Source organism: Cygnus atratus, chromosome 1 (genome assembly GCF_013377495.2).
Source record: "Cygnus atratus isolate AKBS03 ecotype Queensland, Australia chromosome 1, CAtr_DNAZoo_HiC_assembly, whole genome shotgun sequence".
Taxonomy (NCBI): Eukaryota; Metazoa; Chordata; class Aves; order Anseriformes; family Anatidae; genus Cygnus; species Cygnus atratus.
This window is the reverse complement of record NC_066362.1, coordinates 126,895,054-126,922,166: the sequence shown is the minus strand read 5'-3', so window position 1 is coordinate 126,922,166 and position 27,113 is coordinate 126,895,054. Positions and strand designations below refer to the sequence as shown.

General features: G+C 38.5%; 1 protein-coding gene across 6 annotated transcripts in view; it reads right to left on the bottom strand.

Moving 5' to 3' along the window:
- The window catches only part of ADGRG2 (adhesion G protein-coupled receptor G2), a 62,553-nt gene that overhangs the window by 26,664 nt on the left and 8,776 nt on the right, over positions 1-27,113 (bottom strand). For 4 of the 6 annotated variants that reach the window (XM_035542136.2, XM_035542134.2, XM_050716156.1 and 1 more), the window contains 5 exons: positions 22,893-23,011; positions 16,790-17,407; positions 6,650-6,676; positions 4,846-4,884; positions 1,924-1,965 (listed from right to left, as the gene is read on the bottom strand). In XM_035542136.2, coding sequence (XP_035398029.1) covers positions 1,924-1,965; positions 4,846-4,884; positions 6,650-6,676; positions 16,790-17,407; positions 22,893-23,010 — 844 coding nt within the window. In that variant the 5' untranslated portion in view covers position 23,011. Of the gene's footprint in view, positions 1-1,923; positions 1,966-2,904; positions 2,938-4,845; positions 4,885-6,649; positions 6,677-16,789; positions 17,408-22,892; positions 23,012-27,113 lie in introns of all 6 variants that reach the window. The other 2 variants (XM_050716161.1, XM_035542135.2) reach the window with 1 other exon arrangement.

Sequence of the window (27,113 nt, the reverse complement as noted above, 5' to 3'; positions counted from 1 at the left end):
GACTGGCTTTGATTAGTTGATTTTGAATAATTTTCTGTACGAGTTTCCACAGAAGATCTACACACAAGTGGTATGTGCTTTTTCTAAAAGCCAGCTTGGTGGAAAGCAACGTAGCATTTAGCCACATTAGAATATAGTTGTGCCTAAGACAATATGTAACATACTTAAATAAGTTGTTAATACATAGGTAAGACTGTGCTCTAGTGGCAATACACATCTGCTTTTTAGTAATTGTGTTGGGTGGCTATTTTCTAAACTTAATATTAGCAACTAACTCTAATGAATACAACTGAGACAGTCAAGTCCTGAACTCTCACTGCAACTTTCTAGGTGCAAGCAAGTTCTGATGTAAAGGGCTCTTTGTTGAGATTATCAAAAATAAGCTGACATTTGTAAAAACCACTGAGACAGTAAACTCTTCCTATACAATCAAGATAAAATAGAAATCAGCAGAAGTCCCTCAAATATTAGAGTATTCAAATGTTACATAGCACATTATCTGTTTCTGAGGATCCTAATACAGCTAATTATGATAGCATGAAACTAAAACTATTCCACCTGATAGAATTCAAACTACAATGCTAGAAAACGTATTCTCTCATCTAGTAGAACATGCCTTTAGTTAGTTACAATAAGCCTCTGGCTACTACAGCATTTTTTAACACTATGTATACTGCAAAGAAATAACACTGATCCAAATCAAGCGTACTGCGAACAAACAGATGGCTCTGTTGTATAAAACCAAAGTAAAGGACCAGAAAGGTATCTGCATCCAAGACAAACTCCTGCACCTGTTCACAGAAACAACGTGGCAGCTTAATTTCATTTCCTTAAACAGATGACTTAATTATGTTGAGGAACAGCAAAATGGTTCAAAATAAGCACCATAGTTTGGAATGAGAATATAGATCGGCCTCCGTTAACAGAAAAAAAATGCTGTTTTCTCTGTTGTTATCATTACCTAGTACCAAATAAGACGGGAAATTTTTCTTTCCTTTCTTTTTTAACTTTTTCTGTGGCCCAAACATTTGCCTGCTATAGCCTGATATTTCTTCAATTTTATCACCATCAACAAACAGCCATCAGGTGGTATGGACTGCAAGCTGCTGGCAATATTCAAAATATTAGAAAAAAATTATTAGCAATACATATTTGCCTTCACGTTTGTGTTGTCAGTTGTCAGTAAACTAGTAATGAAAATTGTATCAGCACTTTTATTTAAAAAAATCCCTACAGAAATAAAACATTCATAAATGACTAAATTTGTCCAAATTAATTACACAAAGAAGAATAATATTTATAAAAACCCAACACACAAACAGGAGCACCACAAAAATAAACAGTAAGGTCAGCCTGTTTATGTTTACATAGCACCTCCTAATCTTGCTCAGGATCTCGACAAGTCAACAAAATGCACAAAATCAAATACGCTACGTGAGGATAAAAAGCTGATCAGAAGTGACTACAGCTTCCAGTCCTCAATGATCATCAGATGATAACGGTTGCAAATTTCTTGCAGGTCACATTCACACAGTCAAATTATACTAGCCAGTATGGCTCCATGTCAATTATTCTACCACCTACTCTGATTCAGTGCAAACATATTTTAGTTAGTCTACGAGACTCCTATACAGAAAATAATAAAAAAAAAAACACAACTCAGCCTACTCCTATAGACTGGATCTGCCCTGAGAACATCATGCCTGGGTTCAGTCTGCTTCAATCTACTTAAAAGCACGAGAATTTAATTTTTCTCACAGTAAACATGGTTTCTGAGACTGCTTCTTTGTGCCGCTTGACACTCTGCTGCTCTGACTTACAAGATAAGCAAACCTTTCCATATGTGGCTGTCTAGGCAAGCACAAGCAATTCTAAGAAGGATAAAAGAGTATCAGCGGATCATTGGTGATCTACGAATCCTACCTGGTGTTGCGGTGGAGTAATAGTCAGTGATGTTAAGAGTTTCTGTTCAAAAGAAAAAATAAAATAAATGTTTTAAAATTAAGTTTTCACATTTTAATTTAAAAAGACCATGAAATATGGATCATAAAAAGAAGATTCCCAATTTCCACTTTAGACTCTGTCTTCCCAGAAGTGTAAATACATGACCTTTTGTAAGGGAATTAAGTTACTTTCTGCGTGGGAAAGGAAAAAGCACTGTTCTGAGTAAGATCCACCCAATCAAATATTTATATCCACCTCTGAGCCAGTTACTCTAGCCTCTCTGTTATTCCGTTGAAAAGGAGCTGCTTTTAAGGCATGATTCCCATTTGACCTACATGGGTACTTCAGTGTAAAATGAGTCACAGTATAAAAATGTCTCTTTCTCCCCATCAGCTATGAAGAATAGCAGGACATCTAGCTCAGATACAGACGTGCAGGCATCTGTACTGACACGGGATGAATCTACTCCTTCTCTTCAAATGTACACATCAGGAAAAAAGGTGTAGACTGTTGAAGGAGACGTTACTGATCCTATTTGGCAACTCACCGCAAGAACATATATCATATGTCAGTGTCTTTACGGAATGCTGTATAGATTCAAGTTTTGCAAAAGATTTTAAATACTATCACAAAATATAGAAAACATTCTATCTATGTATATATACCAAAAACCTCCATACTTGCTAGAAGTAAATATGCCCAGTTTGGGCTTCGGTAAGCAATGCAACATTTCACCTAAAAAAAGAAAGGCTAACAGCTTACTGTTAGTATAATGCACTTCAAAACCCTATTACCCGTGGAGACTTAAAATAGAGATTGGAGACAAATACAGTTTAAATATAATGTAAGAAAAGAATTTGAACTAAACAAAAACCAATTAAAAAAAAAAAGAATAGCAAACTTTTATGAATGCAACACACGTTCCGTTTCAGATACAACTACCCTCACGCTAATTCTCACCTGCAGTTTTTGCAGTATCATCTGAAGGCATCTCTGAAGGAGAAAAATTAGTAACGGTAAAAACAATAAAAATAAAAATCTAAAAATCTAAAAAAATCTAAATCTAATAAAATCTAAATCTAAAAAATCCTAAATCTAAATCTAACTAAATCAGAATAAGAGAAACATTAATAAAATCTTGCCTGATGGACTAATAGGATAGGTGATAAAAGTAACAATAGAGGATTCTGGAACAAAAAAGATAAAAGAAACAGAAAAGGTATTAATGTAATCTTTTATTTCTGTGAATTTTAGAGAAAGAAGATTAAGCATGCAACACTTCCATCAGGAACTGAATTTTAATGATCAAAGTTCAATTTGGGAACAACTTTAGAGCTCATTAAGAACTTTAATTCAAAAATCTGAGTAGGTATCTGAATACGAAAAGCTGGTAATCGAGTTCCTTCAGATAATTTCCTTTTATTGGTCTAATTCTTTTGTAAGAGGTTGATGAACTTCCCCTATTCAACTGCTCAGCCCCAAGGCCCTTTTTGTGCATTAACTAACACCACTCACAAGCAGAGATGACACACTTGGCTTGGCAAACTGCTTCTCCAAAAAAGCTATTTTTGCCAGAAACTGTATATAAATACAATGGGGGGAGGGGAATGAAGGAGAGGGGAGGAAAGTTTAATGGTTGCTCAGAAAATAAGTGGTGAGTAAGCACATTTTAAGTGTAAGCACAGCAATGTGAAGTAGTTTGAGGACCACTTTGCATCACTCCAATATGACAACTTAGCGACTTTTTAAAAACAGGTCAGAGCAGCTTCATAACAGCAAAACATTATGCTTTCAAAATTTCACTGCTGAAAGCATCACTGACATCACTAAAATCAGTATCTTAAATATAATTAAAAAACAAGTTGGCTATTCTGCATAAAGATGCTGCACATTAAGAGAAAAAGCAATCTAATTGGGAAGGGAGCTTTTCTTTTTATTTATTTCCACCAAATTACCCATTTAGAACCTTTTCAGAAGTGCCTTCTTAATTCCATACCCAAAATAAAGCTAAGTATATTTTGTTTTTAACTAACAGTCCTGAAGACAACTGATTTTCTACAGCAACTTAAAAGCCGCCAAAATATGAGAAATCTGAGTGAAAGCTGAATGCTGACTTCATCTGCATTATTTCGCTTGGTACAACAAATATTGAATTGTCTGCAGTTGTTAAAGATGAACCATTCCCAGAGAATGACTGTATCTGTAAAAGAACAAAAGTGTGTGTGTTCTTGTGTCTGTGTTACTTCTTTTCTCTGGAGCACAGTATGTCAGCATACATTAACCAAGAAGGCAATTGACTCTTCCCATGTGTATACAGCCTTTGTTTTTTCCACATTTTTTTCTATTAAAAATGCTGTGATAGATGTTCATCACCTCTGGTTCTGCAAGTTAAATGTCATACACACATCGAGGCCCTGGGCAACCTGCTCTAGTGGGTGGCATCCCTGCCCATGGCACAGGGTTGGAACTAGATGATCTTTGAAGTCCCTTCCAACCCAAACCATTCTGTGATTCTGTGATCTACTATGGTGGGAGGAGATATATGGGAGCTGGACTTCCTACAGTGTTCCCCCTCCGCAAACTGTTCACTGTTCAGGTTACTGGACAAAAGGTTCCTGATCAAGCAATTTGCACCTACATCATCCTCAGTCATCACTGACAAAATCCATGAATGATCCTATAAGTTACGCTATTTCAGTAAAAGTCAAATGAAGAAAATGAAGGGGAAAAAAAAACACTAAATGTTGGAATTCATTTACACTACAATTCTTCTGCATTACCTCACATAAAAGCAGGAAGAGCTTCATCTAATGGGAAATAACAGACACTGTAGTAGAGGAAGAGATTTATCTAATGGGAAATAACAGACACTGTAGTATAGTAAAGTCTTGATTTTCTTACCAGAAATGGTTGTTGCAGCTGATGCTCCTGAATTTGCAACTTTTGTTTAAGATGTAAAAAAAAAAAGGAAGAAAACAGAAAGAATATAGATTAGTAAATGATGTTTCAGATACACACACAACCACGCTCAGCAGCCTTTCCACGTATTATCAAAGTTAACTGCATTCACCAAAAGAGGGCGACACCTGCTTATCAAAAGAACATTTCCAGATTTGGAAAAAACAGACATAAAAATCTGATTAAATAACCTTACAAGTTTTATGAATTTAACTAGAATTCAAATAAATATTATTTATTTCCAGTAAATATTGGACAGTTTGCATTGTATAATGTTAAGAAAACAAAGATCTTTGTCCCAAGATACATGAAAATTGACAGCCTGAAAGCCACAGGCCTACCCTGAGTGTCTTGCCAATTCTGGAAATGAGAATCAAATGTATACAACAAGATCGCTGGACCTGGCTTATGAATAACTCTTCTCAGACTCTGCATAATAACACTGAGACTTGCCATTTAAATTTTATCCCATACATACCCATTCTCTTTTCTATCCAGCAACAAGCAGCATTACAAAAAAATAATTCTTTTCAAGTTTGAACCTCTGATCTTGATAGGAGCCAGCCAACTATTTATATAGCAAACACTAGCTACCAAATCTTTGATGTTGTTACAGTGAGCATTCGGATCAAAAAGAAATCAGGTAATTTGATATCTGGTTCACACAGCAACTTCAAAGCTCTTTCATTCACTGAATGATTTTTGAGGGTGCCATGGGGAAGTAAAATCACAGTTGTCACAGAAATATAATGTAAAGAGCAGCTGGCAGCAAATAGAATCACAGCATGCTTTGGGTTGGTAGGGACCTTAAAGATATCTAATTCCACCCCCCAACAGGAAACACTATTAAAAAAAATTGTACTTAAGATATTTCAACATGTTCTCCACAAACTCAAAAGCTATCCTATAAAGTTACTAACAAAACACAAATTATACTGTGAAACAAATACTGTTGTGGTAGAAAAGTAAGATACTAAAGGCCTCTGTGGAAAATCAGATTTTTTTTGGTTAAACATAATAAACACAGAGCTTCTGAAATGCTAATCCCTCACATGATTCCTTGCTTAGACTATTTCGTTTGCCTTACTAAAAACTAGTAACAGCTTCTTTCCAAAGAATAAACCTAAATATAATCTCTGCAATGGAAGGAGAATCAGAGTCATCTCAGTGACTTTTCTTGGAAAAATTACTGAAGCTATTTGCACCATGAAATACAAAATAAACAAAGAGAATGGTCTGGATAATTAATTTGCAAATATTTACGTATTCTTAATTATCTCCATGAATTAAAAAGTAACAGCAGCAGCAATTTTCCTACACACTTTCTAAAATGCTAGAACAATGAGAAAAAAATGACACAGAACTTTCATATACCTGTTATCTGTTTTCTTTCAGGCAACATAATAGCAGTTCCAATTAAAAAGGAAAAAGGTTTATAGGAGCAGAAGTTTTTATATATATTTATACACACATACAGACACAGATTTTTTAACACAACCATTTTAGATATGCTATTATGCTTGGGGTTCTTTTACAATAACTTTTTATTACTTTTTGTTTTGTGCTGTCAAAATGTTCATTGCTGTGAAAATAAATTGCTTGGAAAGTATTTGAAGTTTGTTACAGTAGAACTGAAAAGATGAGTTTGGATTTGTGCAAACAGCTTTACTGGACAGGCCAGTATTTCACCTGCCTTCAGTCAGTGTGACTAATCCTGCTGGTTTTATTTTTACAAACCAATACTCACCTGCAGGTCTGGTGGTTTCTTCTGTATCTGACAAAAGAATAAAAAGAATAGCAACAATTAGGTCATAGATCTAAGACTAGAGGATTTTGTAACAGAAAACAAAATTAAATAAAAAATACGTCCCTCCTCAAAAAAATCAACACAAACCCACAAAGTAATAAAAGGTAACAGAAGAAACCCAACATAGTCAAAACAAAGCAGAACACATTTAGCATATTAATTCTTCCTAAGAATTTCAGGGCCAGGCGTTCAAATTATGGTTTAGTCTTAATAAACCAGAACAGTGTACTAAGAACTTCAGAAAACCAAAAATTAGAAGAAATGACAGACGTTTACACTCATCACCAATGCGTGAAACTCACCTAGAGCACTTACTGTCAGTCAGTGAAGCCTTGAGACTATCATTCATTCACTAACCATTGCTACCTATTTTGGGAGGACTGAATGTAATCTTCCTATTTCCCAGTATGACCCCCCGTTTTCTAATGGGACACAACACCTATCTTCATGCAGGTAAAAAGAACTATTGAGATGGGATTTTCTCTTCCAGTCAGAGGTCAGAAACTCTACCTGACTTTTCTCTTTGTTTCCTTAGAGATCTTTCCCTAAACCTACCTTAATCTCATCAAGTAAACAGTCACTAACAAAATCATAAGAGACTATTTTTACTTAGTTAAGGAGGTCTTTGAGCTGCAGCAGGAGAATTAAAATCCCTCAACTGCCCCTGCCACTCTGTTTGGCAGACAGAAATTCCCTGCTCTAACAGAAGAAAGTGCTGAGGACAATGTCTCAGGACAGATCATGTGCTCATCCTGCTCTCATCAGGCTTAGTCCCCCCTGAAATGGCCACTTCTAAATGGCAAAGAAAGATAGGAGTGAAAATACCATGTTTTCCTTCTACACTACTCATCTATTTCCTAGTTCATTCTTACCTCAGGGATACCTTTTTCTCGCCTTTTGGAACTTGCTAACTTCCTGTCATTAAACAAAGCCTCTCACTTCAAGCTGAGAGGTTCACAAAACTATTTTGCATCCATTGGGAAATTTGTGGAGTCCGTTTTAAAGGTTGGAAGGTGAACTATTTTTTTTTTTAGTTCATCTCTTTTGTGCTTATGGAAGGCACAGATTAGTCTGTGAACTTTCCCACTGCCCCTCCACTTCTAATGTCTTCAGAAATCCTTTCAGCACATTTGCTTGAGTGAAGATGAAGTAGACCAAATGTCTGCAACCAAAAGTGTAACAGGTACACACAACTGTGCTTTCACACACACATTTTTTTGTAAAATGTGGGGAAATGAAATGCAGATCGGTTATTCACAAAACGAAATTTTCCTAATGCAGGGAGAAGCAGAGAAATAAAGCAAATAAAGCAGGGGTGGGAGAGGTGAGTAAGACAGGGATGCTTTAGTCCATACTTACTTATAAAATACACGTAATGTACTTTGAAAGCACACCTGCATCTTGATATGCATCTACATCTTGTAGATGCTCACACACCCAAGAGCTACACCACTAAGAACATCTATACAATAAGCAGGTAGACCATGCTGCCAGAGCTGAAGAGGCTCAGATGAACCTCTCCTGCATGACATCCTTATCTATAAAATGGAGAGATGTAGATTTGATGGATGGACCACTCAGAGGATAAGGAATTGGCTGCATGGTCGCATTCAAAGAATTGCTGTCAACGGCTCCATGTCCATGACCAGTGATGACGAGTGGTGTCCCACAAGGTACTCCGTTGGGACTGGCCCTATTTAGCATCTGTATCAGGAACACAGACAGGGGGTTTGAGCATACCCTTGCTGAGTTTGCAGATGACACCCAGCTGAACAGGGCAGGTGATGTGCTGGAGGGAAGGGATGCCATCCACAGGGACCCTGACAGGCTTGAGAGCTGGGCCTCTGCTAACCTCATGAGGTTCAACAAGGCCAAGTGCAACGTCCTAGACCTGGGCTGGGGCAATCTCAAACATGAATACGGGCTGGGAGGAGAATGGATGGAGAGCAGCCCTGAGGAGGAGGACTTCTGGGGTTTGGTGGACGAAATACTGAATATGAGCCATCAATGTGCGCTTGCAGCCCAGGCTAATGAACCCACCTCTTGAAGTATGAAGCATCTGACAGGACACCACAGTGTTTCTGCCCACTAAAAAAAAATAATCTACCCAGGAAATCTGACCTTAAGGTCACTCTCAGATACTTTTGAGCAGTTAGTGCAGATATACTCACTGTAGACACACTGCTTTTCCCATCTTCTATATCCCTTCAACCCATTTTGTGAATTTTGAGAGCACAAGTAGTATCCTGAGGTAGGTAAGAAACCTTGCCCAATGACACGTTTAGTACTGTAGGTTAGTCAGTAAGAAGATAGCAAATTCTAAGAACACCAAAAGCTTGTAGTCATAAATTCAGCAGTACGGGGAACAAAACAAGCTAAAGACAAGCCATGAATCTGGAGCCAGCAAACACAGCAAGTGATGGTGGCATACATAGCTGTGGAGCACTTTTTCCTGGATCAGATATCTGATCATGACTTTCTTACATCACAGCATTCACATGCTTATTGTTGTTAGAAATTATCTGTAAGAAAGAGACTTTTCACTGACCAAGGTGCAGCAGTAAGTTCACTAACCAAGTATTTGACCAGAATCACCTTTGCATACAGAAAGGTGGGAGGAGAGGCTGTCATACATGATTCAGTTCCACTTACATTTGTCAACCCTCCTCCTCTGTTGTATTGAAGAGCTAGAAAAGAATGTGAATACAGTGTATTTGGAGAAGGATTAAAGTCCAATCCAAAATATCCCTACAGTTGGCACGCAGAAAGGAAAGTAAAATAATCAAAGGTGTGCTAGCCACAAGCACACAGAACATTAATTTTCCTTGGGTTCTATGGATAAGAGCAAGAAAATCTTTACGCATGCGAGACCTGTTTTTATTTGCCTTGTGCATTTTTATGTGCAACACTGTTTATCTGCAGCAGAATAGTCTCTCTCGCACAAGAAGGGGGTGTTTCCCAAGGAAAAGGCAACTCCATTCAATGAGATAAGCACCGGTTTCTGTTCCTAACACGCATCATTAGAAGTGAAAGCAGCAAATCCCCCACCATCTTCACACCACTTAGCACTGTTCTAACATAAATAGCTGGCTAAGTCAAGATTTGTGAATCATGTCTATGTAGGCAGAGGAAACTGCTCCAGTGGTATGAAACCAGTTTAGCAACTCTTGCCATTGCTCCATACCACAGCTGTAAAAAGCTTACCCGGGAACCAGTGTTCTTTGCACGGTAACAACCTTCATTTCCCATAATTACTTCTTTAAGACAATGGGAATCAGCATAGCCTTAGCAGCTCCGGTCTGTTAGGACACTAAATGCATCAATAACAGGACTTAAGGCTAGGTCCACAAACCAACATAGCTCTGACAGCACCCAACCTGTGAGCATTAGGACCTCTGAACTTCATCTCTAAGTTAGGCATTGTAGACATCCCCAGGAGAGAGGCATTTCAGGGCAATGTTCACAACAGCCTGTAACCTGTAGTCCTTTTTGGAGATGGAGTGTCTACCTTTGGGTTACAGGCCCCAACTCTAGTTTATATATATATAACCATATATACATATATATACAGCATTCCTTAGCACGAGAGATCATAACTATCACTATACCGGCTCCTTTAGGATGGGACAGTCTCTGCATGTCCCCCTGAACTTTTTGCCAAACAATGCAAAATTCAAAAATGAATTCAGCTAAAGGGAAAGAAAGAGAGAAGAAGGCTTTGTAAACAGCGGTCAAGATGAGAAAGGTAAGATTTGGGTTCTGGTCCCTGCACCAAAGGCATGGTCACTCACAGCATGCTGTTTTTTCAGTAACTACTAGAAACAGGGTACAGACAAAGCCCTTAAAGCATGATCAGTGTAAAATCATCCACCTACAACAGGGAGAATGAAAAACATCCTTTTCTTCTCCCTGCATTAACCTATCCTATGGTCAGTACATTCCTCCTTTAAATTTTTGGAAAGGCAACACCTTCTCTGATTCACCTGTCTTCAGGCAGCCCCCTCTGCCAGGAGGAGCTCAGTTTTTTCCAGGGTAGAGGAGTGAGAAGCAGCTAGAACCTGGCTGCAGATAACATCCTGCGAGTACTAACCTACTGGCGGCTGCTTCTTGCTCACCTACCTCAGGGAAATGGTGTTGCTGCTGACTAATATTGTTGTACCTGACACTTCATGGTCTCCATTAAACTTTTGCAGAAACCACTCTCTGAGCAAACCTGAGACAGCAACTTGAGAGTTTTCGTAGGAGAAGGAGAAGAGAATCTGAACTGTCATGAACCAGAGCCTGCACCTGGACACTCACTGTGTCCTGTCTGCGCTGCACAGAAGGTAGGGGACAGAAGAGCACGAGGGGTCTACGCCTCTCAGGAAACCTGGTAAGAGAATGTAAGAGACTCTTCTTTCCCATCAGGTCCAGACGTGAAATAGGCACTGAACCCTTCCTCAGCAGCAACAGACCTGGATATCTGTAGAAGCACAGATCGTATCACTGGCAGAAACACGTACATCTACGGACTTCAGTGTTCTGGGGCCTAGATGGCAGGTTTATGAAATAAAGTACCTAGAATTTTACTTGGATTAAATGAAAAGCATGCCAAAAATGAGAACAGCTTATACCATCTCCCAGGACTATTATTCCAAGCCAAAGGCATGTCAGATCTCACAAGGAGATCACGAGCAGAATGTGAATGGAAAGGCACCATGGGGCACCTTGATGGCTAAGCAGTAACGTCTCCCCAGGCTGACACCACAGAATGGCATTAGATGACCAAGACTATGTGTTGCTGAGACGATCAGTTTTGACTTACAAATACACACAAAGATACCAGGAATTAGTAAAAATTAGATTCTCGAAACAAGAAGTGGTATCAAACTTAGTGCTCAAAGTTTTTCCACTGCAAGATTCCATTGATTCAGGCAGGGAAAATGATTTGCATTGCAAATTCTGATCAGAAATGGGAAAGCCAAAATTAAAGTTTTGGTTTTGAACGGATATATCGGATCCCCTTCTGGCTCAAAAAAAAAAAAGTAATTTAAGACATTGTACAAGGAAAAGTGAATTCAGTGCTGGATTTTTAATCCTTTCCAAACCCTCTTCTAAACATTCTCATAGGCAACAGCTCTCAGTACGTACGGCATTAGTCACCAGCACCGTGCAGCAATTACCCTCCATTTGTATTCAGTGTTACTAAGATACAGCGGTGTGGAAATGCCCCTCGTGAACTTGCTCAAGAACAAAACTGAGAAGTTTGACCAGCAAAACGTCAAAGTGCTGATGTTCTACAATCCATCTATTTACCCATTTACCCATCTATGTGCACCCAGAGTAGTACACACCATTCTCATCTTCAAATTAAATCCCTGCTTTCTATTAAGAAATTGGGTCCCATTAACATTTGATGAACTCTGCCAAATGAATCATCCTATTGTGCAAGGCATCAGTAACAGTAGCATGTAAAAATCTTCCCCAGTCATTCCACTGTAGATGTATTGACCCCTATTGACTTTCTGTGCAAAGTAGATTTTGAGACACGCTTATAGGATAAAACTAAAGGCGATCTTAATTCCACATGCTATGCCTCTCATGAGGTAAGGTCTCTCTGACTCTCAGAGGTGGCAGTATGGAAGAAATGATGGGTTATCACTGCTGGTCAGACAGAAGTGAAGGAAACAGTGAAAGTGCTTGTTCTCACTGTCACTTTGGCCAGTTCATTTTAAGAAACCTTAACAGAAAATTTAGGTGTGCTATTTTTAACTCAGCTTTGATGCTAAACAAGTTATTTTGGAAATTTGCTTACCAATACAGGTTTTATCAAGCTCTGTTTGTTTAAAGATGTACATTAGAGGCTGAGGTGAATCAAGTCACCTCTTCCCTTGTAGGCTGATTTCCAAAAAAATATTTCTTTGGTACCGCAGAAGACGGAGCCAGTGAAAACAAAGAAAGGGAAGGTCAAACATGCATTCTGTTAATAGGTACAGAGTAGAGCTGTATGTGACTCATCAAACAGGCACTCCAGAGTTATGTATTTTTCCCCGTCACATCTATTTACTTCCTTCAAGAGCTTCTAGAGATTTCTATAGCACTGTGTCCTTACAGTTCTAAAAAGAAAATGGTACTGGGGCAAATAATTTCTTTTTTTAACCTCCAGCTTTCATAACCCACTCAGTAAACACAGCAATACAGCCCGAAGTTTGATACCCAACAGGCTGCAATGCAGACTGGACAAGCGGCAGCTACGTTTCAACCTTCTGCCTGAGCAGGTAAAGCCCAGGGACTCCAGCCTGGCTTCCTGGAAAGTTGATTCTGTCATCAGAAACATAAACAGTTCACGAAATCTTTAAAAGGGATTACATGAGCCTAAGTCACACCTCCTATTGCTCATGCCTCCAAACCAGAGCTGTAGCTCACGCTGAAATTTTCCTCACCCTTGAGCATTCAAGGGCAGAAGAGTCACATGGGGCTCTGGCGACTTCCCATCAATATTACTTTGTTCCCACAAGCCTGGAAACCTCCTCCAGCAACATCAGTAACAGGTTCATCCATATGGGGAGTAAAAAGGACACATGGAAAAAAAGGAACACCACCTTAATCTTGAAGGTTGGGTAGGGCAGTTTAGAAAAATTAAAATGTCGCAATCCAACATTGAATTGTATTTATGCAAAAAATGCAACCAAAGGCAATAGACCTTGGAATCCTGTTAAATATTAGGGCACCGATCCCACAAATGAGGTGACAGCTTCACCTCCAGTGACGCTACTTTTAATTACGCCCCAAGTCACGTATCTCATTTATTCCTTGAAGTCTGTAAAAGATACCCTGCCATCTCTGTGCTCCTTGCATAAATACACAGTGTAACAGTTTGGATATTTATATTTGGGTTAAGAATGTTACTGTTTAATATGTAACTGAAATGATTAATGTTTAAACAGTAAATTTCTGCCAGTTGTCAAGTTACTACTAAAGGTGACTTGCAAATATCCCATGCAAAAAATGACAGCAACAATTGTTGCTCACAAATGACGAAAATTTCTTTGCAAGCATTTAGCGTTTTAAACTCACCCATTTTCCTGTCATCCTAAATCACCCAGAGCTTTATATTTCTTAATACCCTTTTTTTCTTGGATTATGGAAAGACTCTAGTGTTATCACTCACGTTGTCCACATTAAGGTCTGTAGCTAAACAGGTATTATTAATCAAGTAATAAGATAAATTCTTTTCCAAATTTGGCATGTGGAACAGTGAGCACCTCCCTCTTTGGCCCTCCATGAAGTACTTACACCTGCTCAGCTTGCAAAGGTCAAACACCAAGCAGAAGTGACCCCTCTTGGTCTTAGGACTTCTGGAAGAAGCAAGAGTTGCACCTTTAACTCCAACCTAAGAGTTTTCTATTGCGGGCTCCATTAACGTGACTGGCCCTCATCACAAACCGGGAAGCAGTCAGGTATGTCCTTTCTTGCATGTAAAATGCATGGCTACTGCAAAGGTAATCCGTCCACTTTTGGAAAGCAAGGTACTTTGCTAAAGTTCAGCATGTCTTTTGAGCGTTAATCATGTGTGTAAATCTTACCAGAATCAGGACTCTGGTCATTCTAAGACCTAACATGGATAAGAAGAAGCTAGGCAAATTCTTGGTACTCTGAATAATCATTATAAAAATACATAAGACCGAAAGAAAAAGGTATACAGAGTCAACAAAAGGAAAGGCAGAAAAAAGGAGGTAAAGAAACATAAGCTAGCAACATGACATTAGGTAAATCTAAACTTATTAATGGAGTGAGTCAGTGCTTATGAGACACCAAGTAGATAATGGCTCACACTGCACCAAGACCTTGAGAAATCACAGAAATCATGGTAACCCTTGACATGGTCACATTGACAACTGTTGCTTTATGTAGGCACAAAAAGCCCACTGGATCATGACAAAATTCTGAAACTTGTCCTCTGGCACAATTATAACTGCAATCAATCACTTCCTTTTCACCTCGTCTGTCTACACAGGAAGCACAGCCCTTGCCAGTTATGTTCCTTGCAGCTGCAAAATTAGATCTTCCAGAAGACTTACTATTCTTAGTCCTGCTGTTTTAACAACAGCAGACAAGTCCCACAAACCAGATAATTTTTACACAGGAAGACCGAAGAACTTTTAGAAAGAAATCCAATTGTAAGGATTGGACCTACTAGGGCCATCAATTCAAGTTGCCTTACACTATTATAGACTCCTCCTGTCAATATTTCTTTTTTGTTTAACCGTTGTACTGAAATTTACTAAGTATGTGCCTTTCACAGGCTGACTTTTTCTTGAGGGAGGGGAGGCAATTGGCAAAAATGCATCTATTCCTGACAACAGGCAAATACACTGTTAAAAGTTCACTGGATTTTTTTTTTATTTGAAAAGCTGTTATTCTTCCAAGTTACCTAGAGGAGATAAGTTAAATTTGGCAGCAGAGATTGCCTCCTGTACTGAAACAGACCTCTGCCAGCAGAATTGAAGTTCAGTTTGGCTAGGCAACAAGAGCTTTGGAAACCTTACGCAGTCACTAGAGAGCTCCAGCAGTTAGACAAAGGATTCCACAACCCCAGAAATTACTTACTCTAAAATCACTAAGCATTTGTGGCTGGGGCTGGATGTTGCCTAACCTAGATGTCCTGAGATGGTCAAGGATATTCTGCATTCGGGGCAGAATGTGCTAGAACCGGAATCAAGAAGTTTGCCCTTTCTGTGCCTCAGTGAAAAGTAACCAGACGCACCACTCTGACCAGGATTTAGTCTGCTATCTGGAAGGATCTCTCTCAGACCTTCCTTGTGCCAGCCTTTTTGTCAGGTAGCCAGAACGTTCTCCCTCTCAGTCCTAGGACTGCATTTCTTCAAACACAATAATATGAGAGCAAAAGACAGATATCCTTTCTTCAGTTCCTCTCTCAAATCACATAAACCAACAGAGAAGATGTGCAGAAATCCAGCGGAAGCATTTCATTCATTATGTGACCCGATGTTAAAGGCATCCACTGCGGGGCCTGGTTTGTCTGAGGGTTTACTTTCTCTCCCAGAAAAAGAAATCTGCACATCCTATTTTAAAGCCCTTCCTGCAATTGAAATATACCCAGTCAGGGAGTGATTTTAATATTACATAGTTAAATAGTATTTGCTGGTTTTCACAAGATGGGTAGGTACAGTTTTTAAGGACAGAGATGATGAAGACTAAAACTGGTGCCACAGTCTGACTGAAGCACCTATGCTATGTAAGAGTTTTAGGAATCAAGTGAGCTAATCACATTTAAAACTCTGAAGGTCTTGGGGGTAATACCATTTACTGTAGTTGATAAATGGGATCCTACCCAAATTTGATTTAAGTTTGTCTTTTATATCAGTAGAAAGGATAGCAAAAGCTAGAAAGAAGATTATTCTATTGCTTTTACTCCATTTCAAGTCTATTAAAACTCAATTTCTCTGACAGTAAAATTTTGTTTTGTTTTAAAGGTTTTCATGGTTCTTTTTCAGGCCAGAGAGGAATTTTGAGAATGTTATGAGAAACCATATGATAACCATATGAGAAACCATTTTAATAAAGGAAGAAATTACTGATACAGAAACAAGTAGAAATCGGAGCCTCCAGTAACCTTTAAAGATGTAGACCATACCATGTGCCAATGAAAAAGTGAAAATTTGCACTCGTTGAAGTCCTCACCCTGCAAATGTGCAAAATGAGGACAAGCAATGCTTCCCCTCTGTATTTATTCCCAGAACAGAAGGTGTATAAATGAATTAAGATGACATCGACAGAAAGCCCTAATACTCCACGGAGTTTCAGTTGGATGCATCCTGCTCTCATTGCCATTACATGGATAGCAGACAGACACAAAAGTTGGAGGAAGTTGAAAGTCTTCAAAAAGCATGGCAGCAACCCTCTAAATCTGTACGAAAGCTGTCGAGAGCTGCAGATCCCCACATGATTTTTTTAAGCATTTAGTTAGAAATTACCAGTGGACAAAGACTTTGCAAAACATGGAATAGAAATGTTAGAAACACTGAGATCAACTTTTCACAAAAACTATTTTCAAAACAGGCGTGTGATGGTACTTACCACATGGCAAAGAGTTATCCTCTTCTACTGTCTTATTATAGACCCAATCCTCCTTTCTCCAGCGCACAACACTACCATCTCTGCAGTCCTTGGCAAGTTTTATATTTGCTTTATCCCACATTCTGAACATGTACAGCTCCCCAGCCATACCCAGGTTAGGTGACGTCGCTGTACCTGGCAGCCTTGCACAGCCAAGTAAAAACTGCCCTTTTCCAGGGAGATACATTTTTCCAGGTAGTTTTTTGTTTCCTTTTTTTGTTCCATTTATGAATAACTTCACCTCCTCGTCTTCACTTTTCCACTGGGTACATATTTGATGCCAGGTATTTTCATGGAGCACTGCTGTCATATTTATTTGATTTCCAAACAACCATATCCCCAATTTACCATTATCTCCGGTAAGTCCAAGATCGTACTTATTTGCAGAGAGATTGCTGTTAGGTGTTTCTTGATTGTACACATATGCTGTCCAGGGACTACTCAAGGAATTTAGCTTGAGGTGCACACAGACAGTGAATTCTTTCAAGGAAAGCAGAGAAATTCTTGGTGACATAATCCAAGGATCTTCACATTCGGTCTTAAAGACTGCTTTGTATCGTCCTAGGAAATCCTCGTGATCTAAATAAAGAAAAGGTGATTTGTAAAATTACTTCTTTTTCAAAAGGATCTTCTATATGAATGTTATTCAACCATGTAGTACCTTTCCTAGGTATTTACCTAAGAGTTTTCAAATCACATATTATCAAACAACTTCATATCCTTCTTGTAAGTTATTTTTTGGCAGTAGGGAAGCAACAAATTTGGAGGCAGCTAATCAATCCTAGCTGCTCAAGAAGGCTTTGAGATAAAACTCATGCACAAGATGAAGTACGATCATGTAGCTCCCTAACAAGGCACTCAAAATACAAGCAGGAGGCAAAGACAGAATCACGTTCTGGTTCCTATTGCCAAGACCACACAGGTATTTTGCATTTAATAGACACTGGATAAAATATAGACACAGAGCTAGAAGAAGGGACTATAAGCCTTACTGCCTTCTCGTCTCCCAGACTTGCATGCTGCTTTTCTGAAAAATGTTGTGCTCCTTCATGCTTTAAAAACAAACAAACAAACAAAAACCACCCTGAGATATTGGCACAGCTTCAGCAGGAAAGGTAGAAAATAGCCATACTCTAGAAGAGAATGAGCTTGGGTAAATTTCAGGAAATGTGGTTTGGAGTCACTGCTTTATTTTAAATTTAATCCCATCCAGCCCCCATTCCCAGTTCTCTAACAGAGCATTTACTTGCAGAGACATCCAGCCTAAGAATCCCACATCTGCTTAGGCAGAGATGGCAACCTGGAGTTTAACCGTGAAAATACACAGAATTTTAGGTGCAGAATTTACTGGTGAAAGAATAGAATTAGAATTTACAGAATTTACTGCTGAAAGCAAAGTGTCAGGCTATGTCAACACTGGTAAAACAAGCAGTGCCGTGGAATACCTGAACTTCTAGAACCTGATCTTAATTGTTAAGCTCTTGTTGATGCCTCGTTTCCTCCTTTGTCCCACTACAGGTAAGTACAGGCTTTTGTGGCTGTAGATGTAAGCTCTCTGGAGTGGGGACTGACTCTTCATTTTTGAAAAAATGCACATTCCAGCTATACAATCATTATCATGATTGCTTGCTTTATTGTGCACCCATCAGCAATAAAATGAATCCAAACAAAAAAACCCTCCCGTGGGACGTTTGGAATTATGGGAAAACGGAACAGCGTGGCAGATGCTCAAGCGGTATAAAAGAATGCATTACTGATAGCTTTAGGAAGGCATTCATTTATCAATATACGCAGAGCTTTTATGTACCCTCCAGAAAAGGTATGTGAGTAATCATGAGTGGTCAGGCTTGGATAGCAGAGTAAGCTCGGTCAATATACAAACAAAGTTTTTTTCATTAGCTCCCCTGTGAAAAGACAAACCTTGAGGCAATTGGGATCCAGGCTTTCTTTTCAAGGAGTGTCCCATTCATAGTCCTAGCTAGCTGTCAGGGTCACTGCCTGCTCTTCTCTGATCATCTCAGCCCACCAGCTTTCCTCAGGCCAATTCTGAATCGGGAATTTGCTCAAATTTTGTCCCTCGACCCTGGGGCTGTCAAACTTCTTTTTCAATAGCAATCAAAAACAGGAAAATGTTCCTAATAGTGGCAAGTCCAGCTTGATAGATACAAGCTACCAGAAAAAGTTTGAAACACAATATTTATTGATCCATTTTCATGGAAAGTCACTGATAACTGCTCTTGTGGCATACTAGAGCTCGGAGATTCCCTTTGTGACGTTAATTAGCAGAAGCTTGTAGGCATCTTTCACAACCCTGAATCATTCCTAAAGTTCAGCATACGTCATGGTAGTGCCATGCAAGGCTAGAGACCAAGCGGACCTGAAGAACCCTGAGGTTTCAGGCCAAATTAGGTGAAATTCCTAATTAGTGGAGAGTGGATTTTTAATGGTGAGATTATACTTAGCATTGTTCTACACATCCTGGCAATGGATAAGTGAAACACACTTGTTCTAACAGCAAGCAATAGAACTACTTACCCCCTCCACCACACCCTAAAGCATGAATTCACTCATTCACTTTGGCCATTTGTCAGAGTGCATCAGGCAAAATCTGGTATGCTCAGCAAAGAACAGTTCAGCATGGAAAACTGGTTTTTAAAATGTGACTTAAAAGCTGGGATGAGGGAGATTGGGTGGGGAAAAGTGTCCCAGAAGTAGAGTTTTCTGGATACAGACTCAAACGTACCCTTTTTAGTAAAAGGCTGACTGCAATTAAAATCAATCTTTTACTTTCCAGTTTGGACAGATCATGATGAAACTGACTATATAAAGGAAGCAGAGACCTAGATGCACAGTCATATGCTAACACTTGTGACACAGGCCCCCTAAAGAAAAATACTTGCTTAACTTTTTCACTTTTAAGTAGGAATTACACTGGAGGCTTTGAAAGATTTTATGTAGCTGCTGTTCCTCATAGCGCGTATGTCAGCAATTTATTTGCATGAATCAAATGCCCTCCAAAATTCCTGTAAGCAATATTGAGTATACAAAGATGGCCAAAGAGACAGGTGAAGGAAGTCTCCTGACACAGCTTCAAAACATGAAGTCACTGTTAACAATCCAGGATCTATCTTTCAAAAATTGTAAGTCCATTTCTGAGCAGAAATGCTAATCAAAACTTGAGATATCAACAGCAGACCTGATTTTGGAAGTGAACAAATTCTGAGAGAGGCTTGATTTCATGTTAGGCATTAAATCAGGGTTTAAGTGAAAACAGTGAATTAATTACAGGGCTGCAAAATCATAGTACATTCTTTACAGGTGCTTGCACTATGAAGTTGTCAAGGGAGCCAAAGTGCAAGCCAGACATATGCAAGCAGTTTGGAGAAACGTGAGGCTTCAAAGAGGATGTGAACTTGCAGGTGACAGCATCTTTAGTGCAGGTAACCAACAGAAATGGAGCAAAATGAGATCAATCCTGCTGATGATTCTCCTACACTGCTTTGTGTCATTCAGGAAGACCGTGGTCAATCAGTACGCAAGGCCTGATGAATTAGTTTAAATGAACAAAAGAGTTTACTTAGAGAGGTCTACCTTTCACTATTTAAAGCATTTAAGAAACTGGGATGTCTGGACCACCTTGTCCCAAACAGTTTGTAAAAAAAAAAAGTGCCAAGAAGTGGTGCCAAAGCTAGAGAACTGATACTAATCTTGTTTGAATTGTTAGAGGAAAGGCTTGAAAAACTTCGTGTGGACAGTCTATCCAAAGAACGCTGAAAAAGCACGTAAAAAATCATAACCACAATCAGCAAATGCATTTCAGTGGTCCAAGTGGAACACACAGCACAGCACTAAATTAGTTAGAAATTAATTATCAAGATCATCTTAGCTAGGTCTGTTAGATATGTGGGTGGATGCAATACAAGAAGGAGATAACATTACTTCAAAGCCCTGGAAGTTCTGTTAATGATCGTTTATTTTCTCTGGTACTTTTGGGCTGTGGCCTACCCTTGACCCACAAAGCGAGGAGCTGGAATTGGCTGTCCTTTGCCAGGGACGTTCTGAGCTTACAATTAGTTCCTGTGGGTCCAGACAATACAAATCATGTTCGGAAACCCGCCCGTCGAATGTACCTTTATCACCACTGTGCAGAAAACATCGCATGGGAGAAAGAACGTTCCAAACATCTCCAGATTAAGAAAAATAAGCACAAACCACCGGATGGAGTCAAGGAAACTCCATCCAGTAGGAACTGGGGTCTGACATTTCATTGGCATTTGCTGTACTTACACACTTAACCTCTTTCAGAAACGCAAATTGTTGCATTTCACCTCTAACAGGTTGTAATAACTTCTATCTCTAGAAGAGATGGTCAACCGTAGGTAATAAGAGTTAGATCTGTAGGATTCTTTCAGTACATTAACAACTATTTTTATAGGTTTTTATATAACTATTTTTTAATGTAAGGAAAACAACTGTTTTCCTTACATTACTAATAGCTACTATACGAGTATAATTGAGCATTAGTTCAGTTGCGTCTTCCCTTCAATCTAAACAGCCATGTGCTTATGCAAATGCATAATCTGGCTTTTAACCAGTAACAATATCCATTAATTTCTGTACATGTGTTTGCCACCTGTAACACATTTGGATTGTTACAGTCCATTAAAATGACATCATAAAGATCCTGATGTATTCCATCTAGAGCTGATAACTGTTCTTAATAATAAGTTTAAAACTAAATTTTCTACATATGGGTCATTTGATTCTGCTAAACATCTTGGAAATCCAAAGCTAACATCTGTTTCCTCAAAACAAATTTTGTCCCTCCTTTTCATTCACAGTTGTATATAGTTGTATATATGGGGATAAACTACGTCATATTATCCAGTGTCCTATACATCAGAAAGAACACAGGCAGTTCTTCCCTCTTCATATTTCCTGGAGAACACAAACGTACTTTGTCACCTCAGTTGAGAAAAGAACTGAATAAAGATGCAGCTGACAATGATAACAGCCTAAAAACAAAACAAAACAACAAACAAAAAAAAGAGTATGGAACCATAAATAAACCCTTGTATCAGTTTAGGTCTTCTTGAAGGATTACTGTCTGGCAAGTCATGCCCAGGTGAAAGACAAATTCCCTCTTTGCTTGCTTCCTCAGAGCTAGTGGTTGAACTGCTAGAAACTCTGACCTTCTAGTGTACGATAACATGCACAACACAGGAGGCAGCTCTAAAACTAACCGTTAAGTAAGCGACAAAAATCTCCTCTAATTTTGTAATATTCCATGCCCAACACTAGCACGATTAATGCATTAAACACTATCAATGCAAGAAGTTTTACAAATGACATGCACTGTTTTCTGTATCAGTTGAGGTCCAGAGTAGTGAGACTTGCACCTGCCAGCCTAAAGAACAACAATAAACAGAACACAGATTTGCTGCTTCTACTGTACCTCATACACAAACATCACCATACCAGTTATTCAATTTCTACTAGAAATGACAAGAAGTATTTATTTTTCATTTACTGTTATATAAAAAGCATACACGGTCAAATTTGAATACATCATTTCTGTTACATGTTTTGGACCTTGTTATCTTTTCCATAGCCATATTCAGATCCACTGCCAGAAACAATGAGGGAGCTTTTTCATGTTCATATCTGTACTATGTACAGTGAATCTAAAAGGATCTTGACATGTTCGTGAAAGAGAAGTATAAAAGATTTAAGAGAGGCTCTGTAATGGTAACAATTCCATTTCAAAAAATTGCAGGAAAGTAATTTGTCTTGTTATCATGTATTGTATTTATATTCTTTCCTCATCCATAGACCAAAATAAGTTACTACTGATGAATTTTTGTGAAAACATATACTGTGAACTTAGGGTTTGCATATCCAAAGTGAGCACTGTTTTAGTTCTTGTTTATGACAATTATTCCCTTTGATTTCAACAGAGCAGAAACTTGCCTGTTCTGAATATATCCAAAAGTCCCACTCACCAAGACTAACATTGCTCATTTGGAATACCAACACTAGATGGATCAGGAAAAATGCGTCTTACCTTTGCCTGCTGTAGCCAGGAACAAATGAAGTAAAAGGACTGCTAGAGCAATCCTGAATCTCAATAAAATGTGCTGTATTCTGCCAACACAGCAGTGCTGTTTTCCCCAGGCAACCATTCTAGAAGGAAAAATAAATAAATAAATAAATAAATAAAGCGTAGTGACTACAAAAAACATAGGTGTGCAAGCATGATGAATGATTCCTGGTTTTCAACCCAGGAGTGCAATCTTTTCAACACTGTTATACTATTGGGCATATATTACACACAAATTCACAAACACTCTGTAGAGTACTGGCAAGTCACCAAGAATGAAATAGCTGCTTGCTGGAGGAAAAAAAAAAAAACAAAATAAAACACTCAAGCTCTAATTCTCTGAAGAATAACAAATACATCAGATCACAACTATGAGTCCTTCCACGAGTAAAGCTTTCAACATTTGAAAAGCAAACAAACAAAAAACACAAACAAAACAAACCAAAACAAACACCGAAGAAATAGGCCGAGGAGCTTTTCCAAAAGCTTTGTTAATCTCAAAAAGTATATGGAAAGCACGTCTTTGGTTCCCCACCCACAGGTTCTATTATCTGACACTTTAATAGCAAAAGTGTGAATCCCTAAGGAATACACAAGAGTTTGATTCCCCATCCTCATCTCAATGTAAAAAGTTACTGCAAAGCTCAAAAAAATTAAAAATGTCACAAGTCACTGTGTGCGGAGAGTTCCTGGAGTGTATCATCAAAACCCGATTCCTCCACATCTCTTCCAAGTGATGGCTGCCTCAGGTGAGCAGTGGGACATGGTGCTGAACCTGCCTCCTACTATAAGATACAACACTACAAAATGATACATTTTTAATCAGATCCTTGCAAAAAAGGTACATTTTCTGGATATTTTGCATGCTGAAAGAACCGTTAAGTGAAACATTCATGTGGTTTTTGAATGCATTAGCTCTTTAATGAAGAATTTTAGAGATTCATAGTACAAGTGATGCAATAGTTGATTCCTAAGATAAATGCAAGGCAGTAAACTTTACATATTTATTATATATCTTTGATGTATCAGCTTTATGGAAGATCAGAGCGTTCTGCATGACACCAGAAGTTTAATTTGGCCATCGCGAGTTTAGTGGATTTATGAGTGTATTGATTAGCACTGAACAAAGTTTGCAGTCATACTACCTGTAAGCTTTACTGCACTTTTGTACATGCTACATCAGGCTTCAATAGGTTTCCTTCTTTTTGGGAACCGTAAACTGTGAATTCCTTCAGGTGTTGTAAATTCATGCTAAGGTTGGAGCTAAAATGATTTTTTTGCAAGCTTTCAAATGAATGTAAATATTTATTAGCCTAAAATGGTTACTATGGGCTGAACACTCCAAGTAAAGTGCCTTGGGAATAAACTGAGAAATAAATGAGTGAGTGAAATTACTAGGTAATCAACACTTTGGAAATTGATTAAAATTACATGCAAATAAATTACACAAATATAACAGCGTAGCACAGAAAACAAAGTAAAGGCTTTATAAAAATTAGAAGTGTGCAACATTATTGCCAGCCAGTGTTTCCAGCGGTTACAAAGTATGTGATATTTCTAGCAGAAAAATAAGATCATACTGATTGGATTGAAGCAGACTGATCTAGATGGTGACCATAATGTTTCCATTTTGCAGATACTGGATGCCACACTTAAAACTGAAATACTCTAAGGAAATAAGTCAAATTGTGGCAATACCATGAATGACATTTGCATGGGTGCTGCAGATGTTAATAAGCAGGAAGAAAGGCTCTTGATAAAAGGAAAACAAAGATCAAGCATACTAAAACTGAGAGAAAACACGTGGTATGCTAAAATAATGGACACAGCTAATGTACACAATCCTATGCAGGAATGGACCAAACCAGACAAAAACAAACAAACAAGAAAAACAAGAAACTTCAGAGGCCAACTGGCTTTCTAAAGATTCTCAGGGAACATATCCTATCAGGCATTTCCCAAACCAGTCTTCAACTTGTCCTGAACACCTAAATATCATCTATTAATAAAGCTCTTCTGTCCCATTCGCATTGCAATTCTTCATTTCTCAGTAGTAGAAACAAGGGACACTAGAATTGGTGTTTAGTTTGTTGTCCTACCATATCATCATGAACAGATAGTTACCGAGGTAAAGAAGAGATTTCCCCGTAAAGTGAAGGGATAGATGGGCAGCTTGGCTTTGCTTGGAAGTGACCTAATTTGAGATGAGAATGGGAAGTGGGAGTAAACAGAGAAAGCACACACAGCTTTTGGTTGCGCGTTTCTTTTAACACTCATAAATTGTATCGTAGGTGGACCATCCTTGAAGTTGTCAGTCAAAAACACTTGAAACCTACAAATGTTAAAGCATGGCATTTTTTATTATCAGGTTTTAAGGATAATTAGCGTAATTCTGCTACTTAATTTACTGACTGCAGAGCCCAAAAATACTCAGCGTATAATAGTCAGCACCTACGAGTTTAGTCATTGGCGCTGGTAAGTACCGAAGCAAAGCTCTTGCCCCGTGTCCCACATAATCCTGATTCAGAATGCCACTACAGTCTCTGCACCTCTTTTCTTCCTCAAGCCTCAGGTCTGCAAAGAGATGTACATGAAATTAGATGACTAGGACAAAGGTTTACTCCCACGCCATCAAGCATGCCCTCTGTTTGGTCTGGCAGACCTCCTTAGACAATCCCATTAGTGCCTCACCCACTACATAGGACAACTGCATTCTAACCATCCAAATTTGAGGGTAGGAGCCAAGAAATCTCTTCTTCTAATTCCAGATCTGCCCTGAGTGCTCTGTAGCCCTTAGGAGTTTGAACAGACCTTACTCTAACTCAGGCATCCCACAGTGAACTTTGCTAATATTTGTCCAGTGATTAAATGAAAGGATGTAATAAATACTTTCCGCACATTTAGATTTTTATCCCCCTTGTTGGGTTTATTTTTTCTGGACACTGTTCTCACTTCCTGAGATGGGCCTGGCAAAGATAAATGAGGACACAGGCACAGCTTCTTGTTGACAGAATACAGATATATCAAGAATTCTGAAGCTATTCAAAGTTATGAATGCAAATTAATGTTCTCAGGGAAAGCTATAAAAGCCAGATAGGAGCAAAATGAATAAATATGTAAAGAGAAATCCTGACATGGTCACCGCTTGGTTGACTTTTTGCAAGACCTTCAGCATTTGTGCTAGCTCATTATTCCCACTGTCTAATGAAAATTACTACAAAAAAAGTTAGGAAATGACATTAGCGCTTCTTTCTTCTTTGCAACAGTCTTGTTCACGCACTACCAAAGAAAAAGATCCTACTAGCTTTGAGATTTTTTTTTTAAAGCAAGATGTGAAATACGATTTCACCACATCTATTGAAATGAAGATCATGCAATACATTCAAAAATGCTTGGACATCATGTTTCTATTAAACCTATTTGCATCCCCTCTTTGTACAGGGATTCTAAAGATCTTCTCTTACTAATTCTAAAAAGTATTTTCATTGTAAATATACATTTGTGAATACTATAGACAGGTGTAAGTAAAATCTTTCATTCATTCGTATAACCAAACAATTTCATTGTTCATTACAATAGATTGATAGAGTATGACTCAGTAAGCCCAGCATGAATCTGCCTAGTTTTTGCAGCAGGAAGAAAAATTTTCACTTGGAAATCAAGCAAATCTAATCAAGTGCAACAGCTCCTGGGTGTAACTACTGAACCACCCACATGTGGGAAAGAATTCTACACACAGACCACAGGTAAAAATGTTGTCATAACCTTCTGGTTGTCATTACTTTCTCACTTGCTATTCTCAAACAACAACTAAGCAACTTTTATTTACAAGGAGCTAACTGCCTGAAGTAGAAGAGAATATTCAATGACTTGCAGAAATTCAGAAAGCAGGAAATAAGAACTGAGGCATAAATCTGTTCTATCCTGTTTCCTCTCCATTAAAAGTTCTGTATTTTGACCAGCGACAGGCTTGTAGCCTTGGTACCCAGGTTTCAGACTACTTATCATAGCTTGTCATTAATTTGAAAGTGACACCAGAATTGGAGGAACTTTCCTAAAAATAAATGAATAAACACACTTTGAAAAATTAGAGGGTTGTTTTGCATGTTGTGTTACAAGTTGCAGTTCTGCATTAACATCACATTCTCCAGAACTTAAAGAGGTTACTGGAAACAGCCAGCAAGA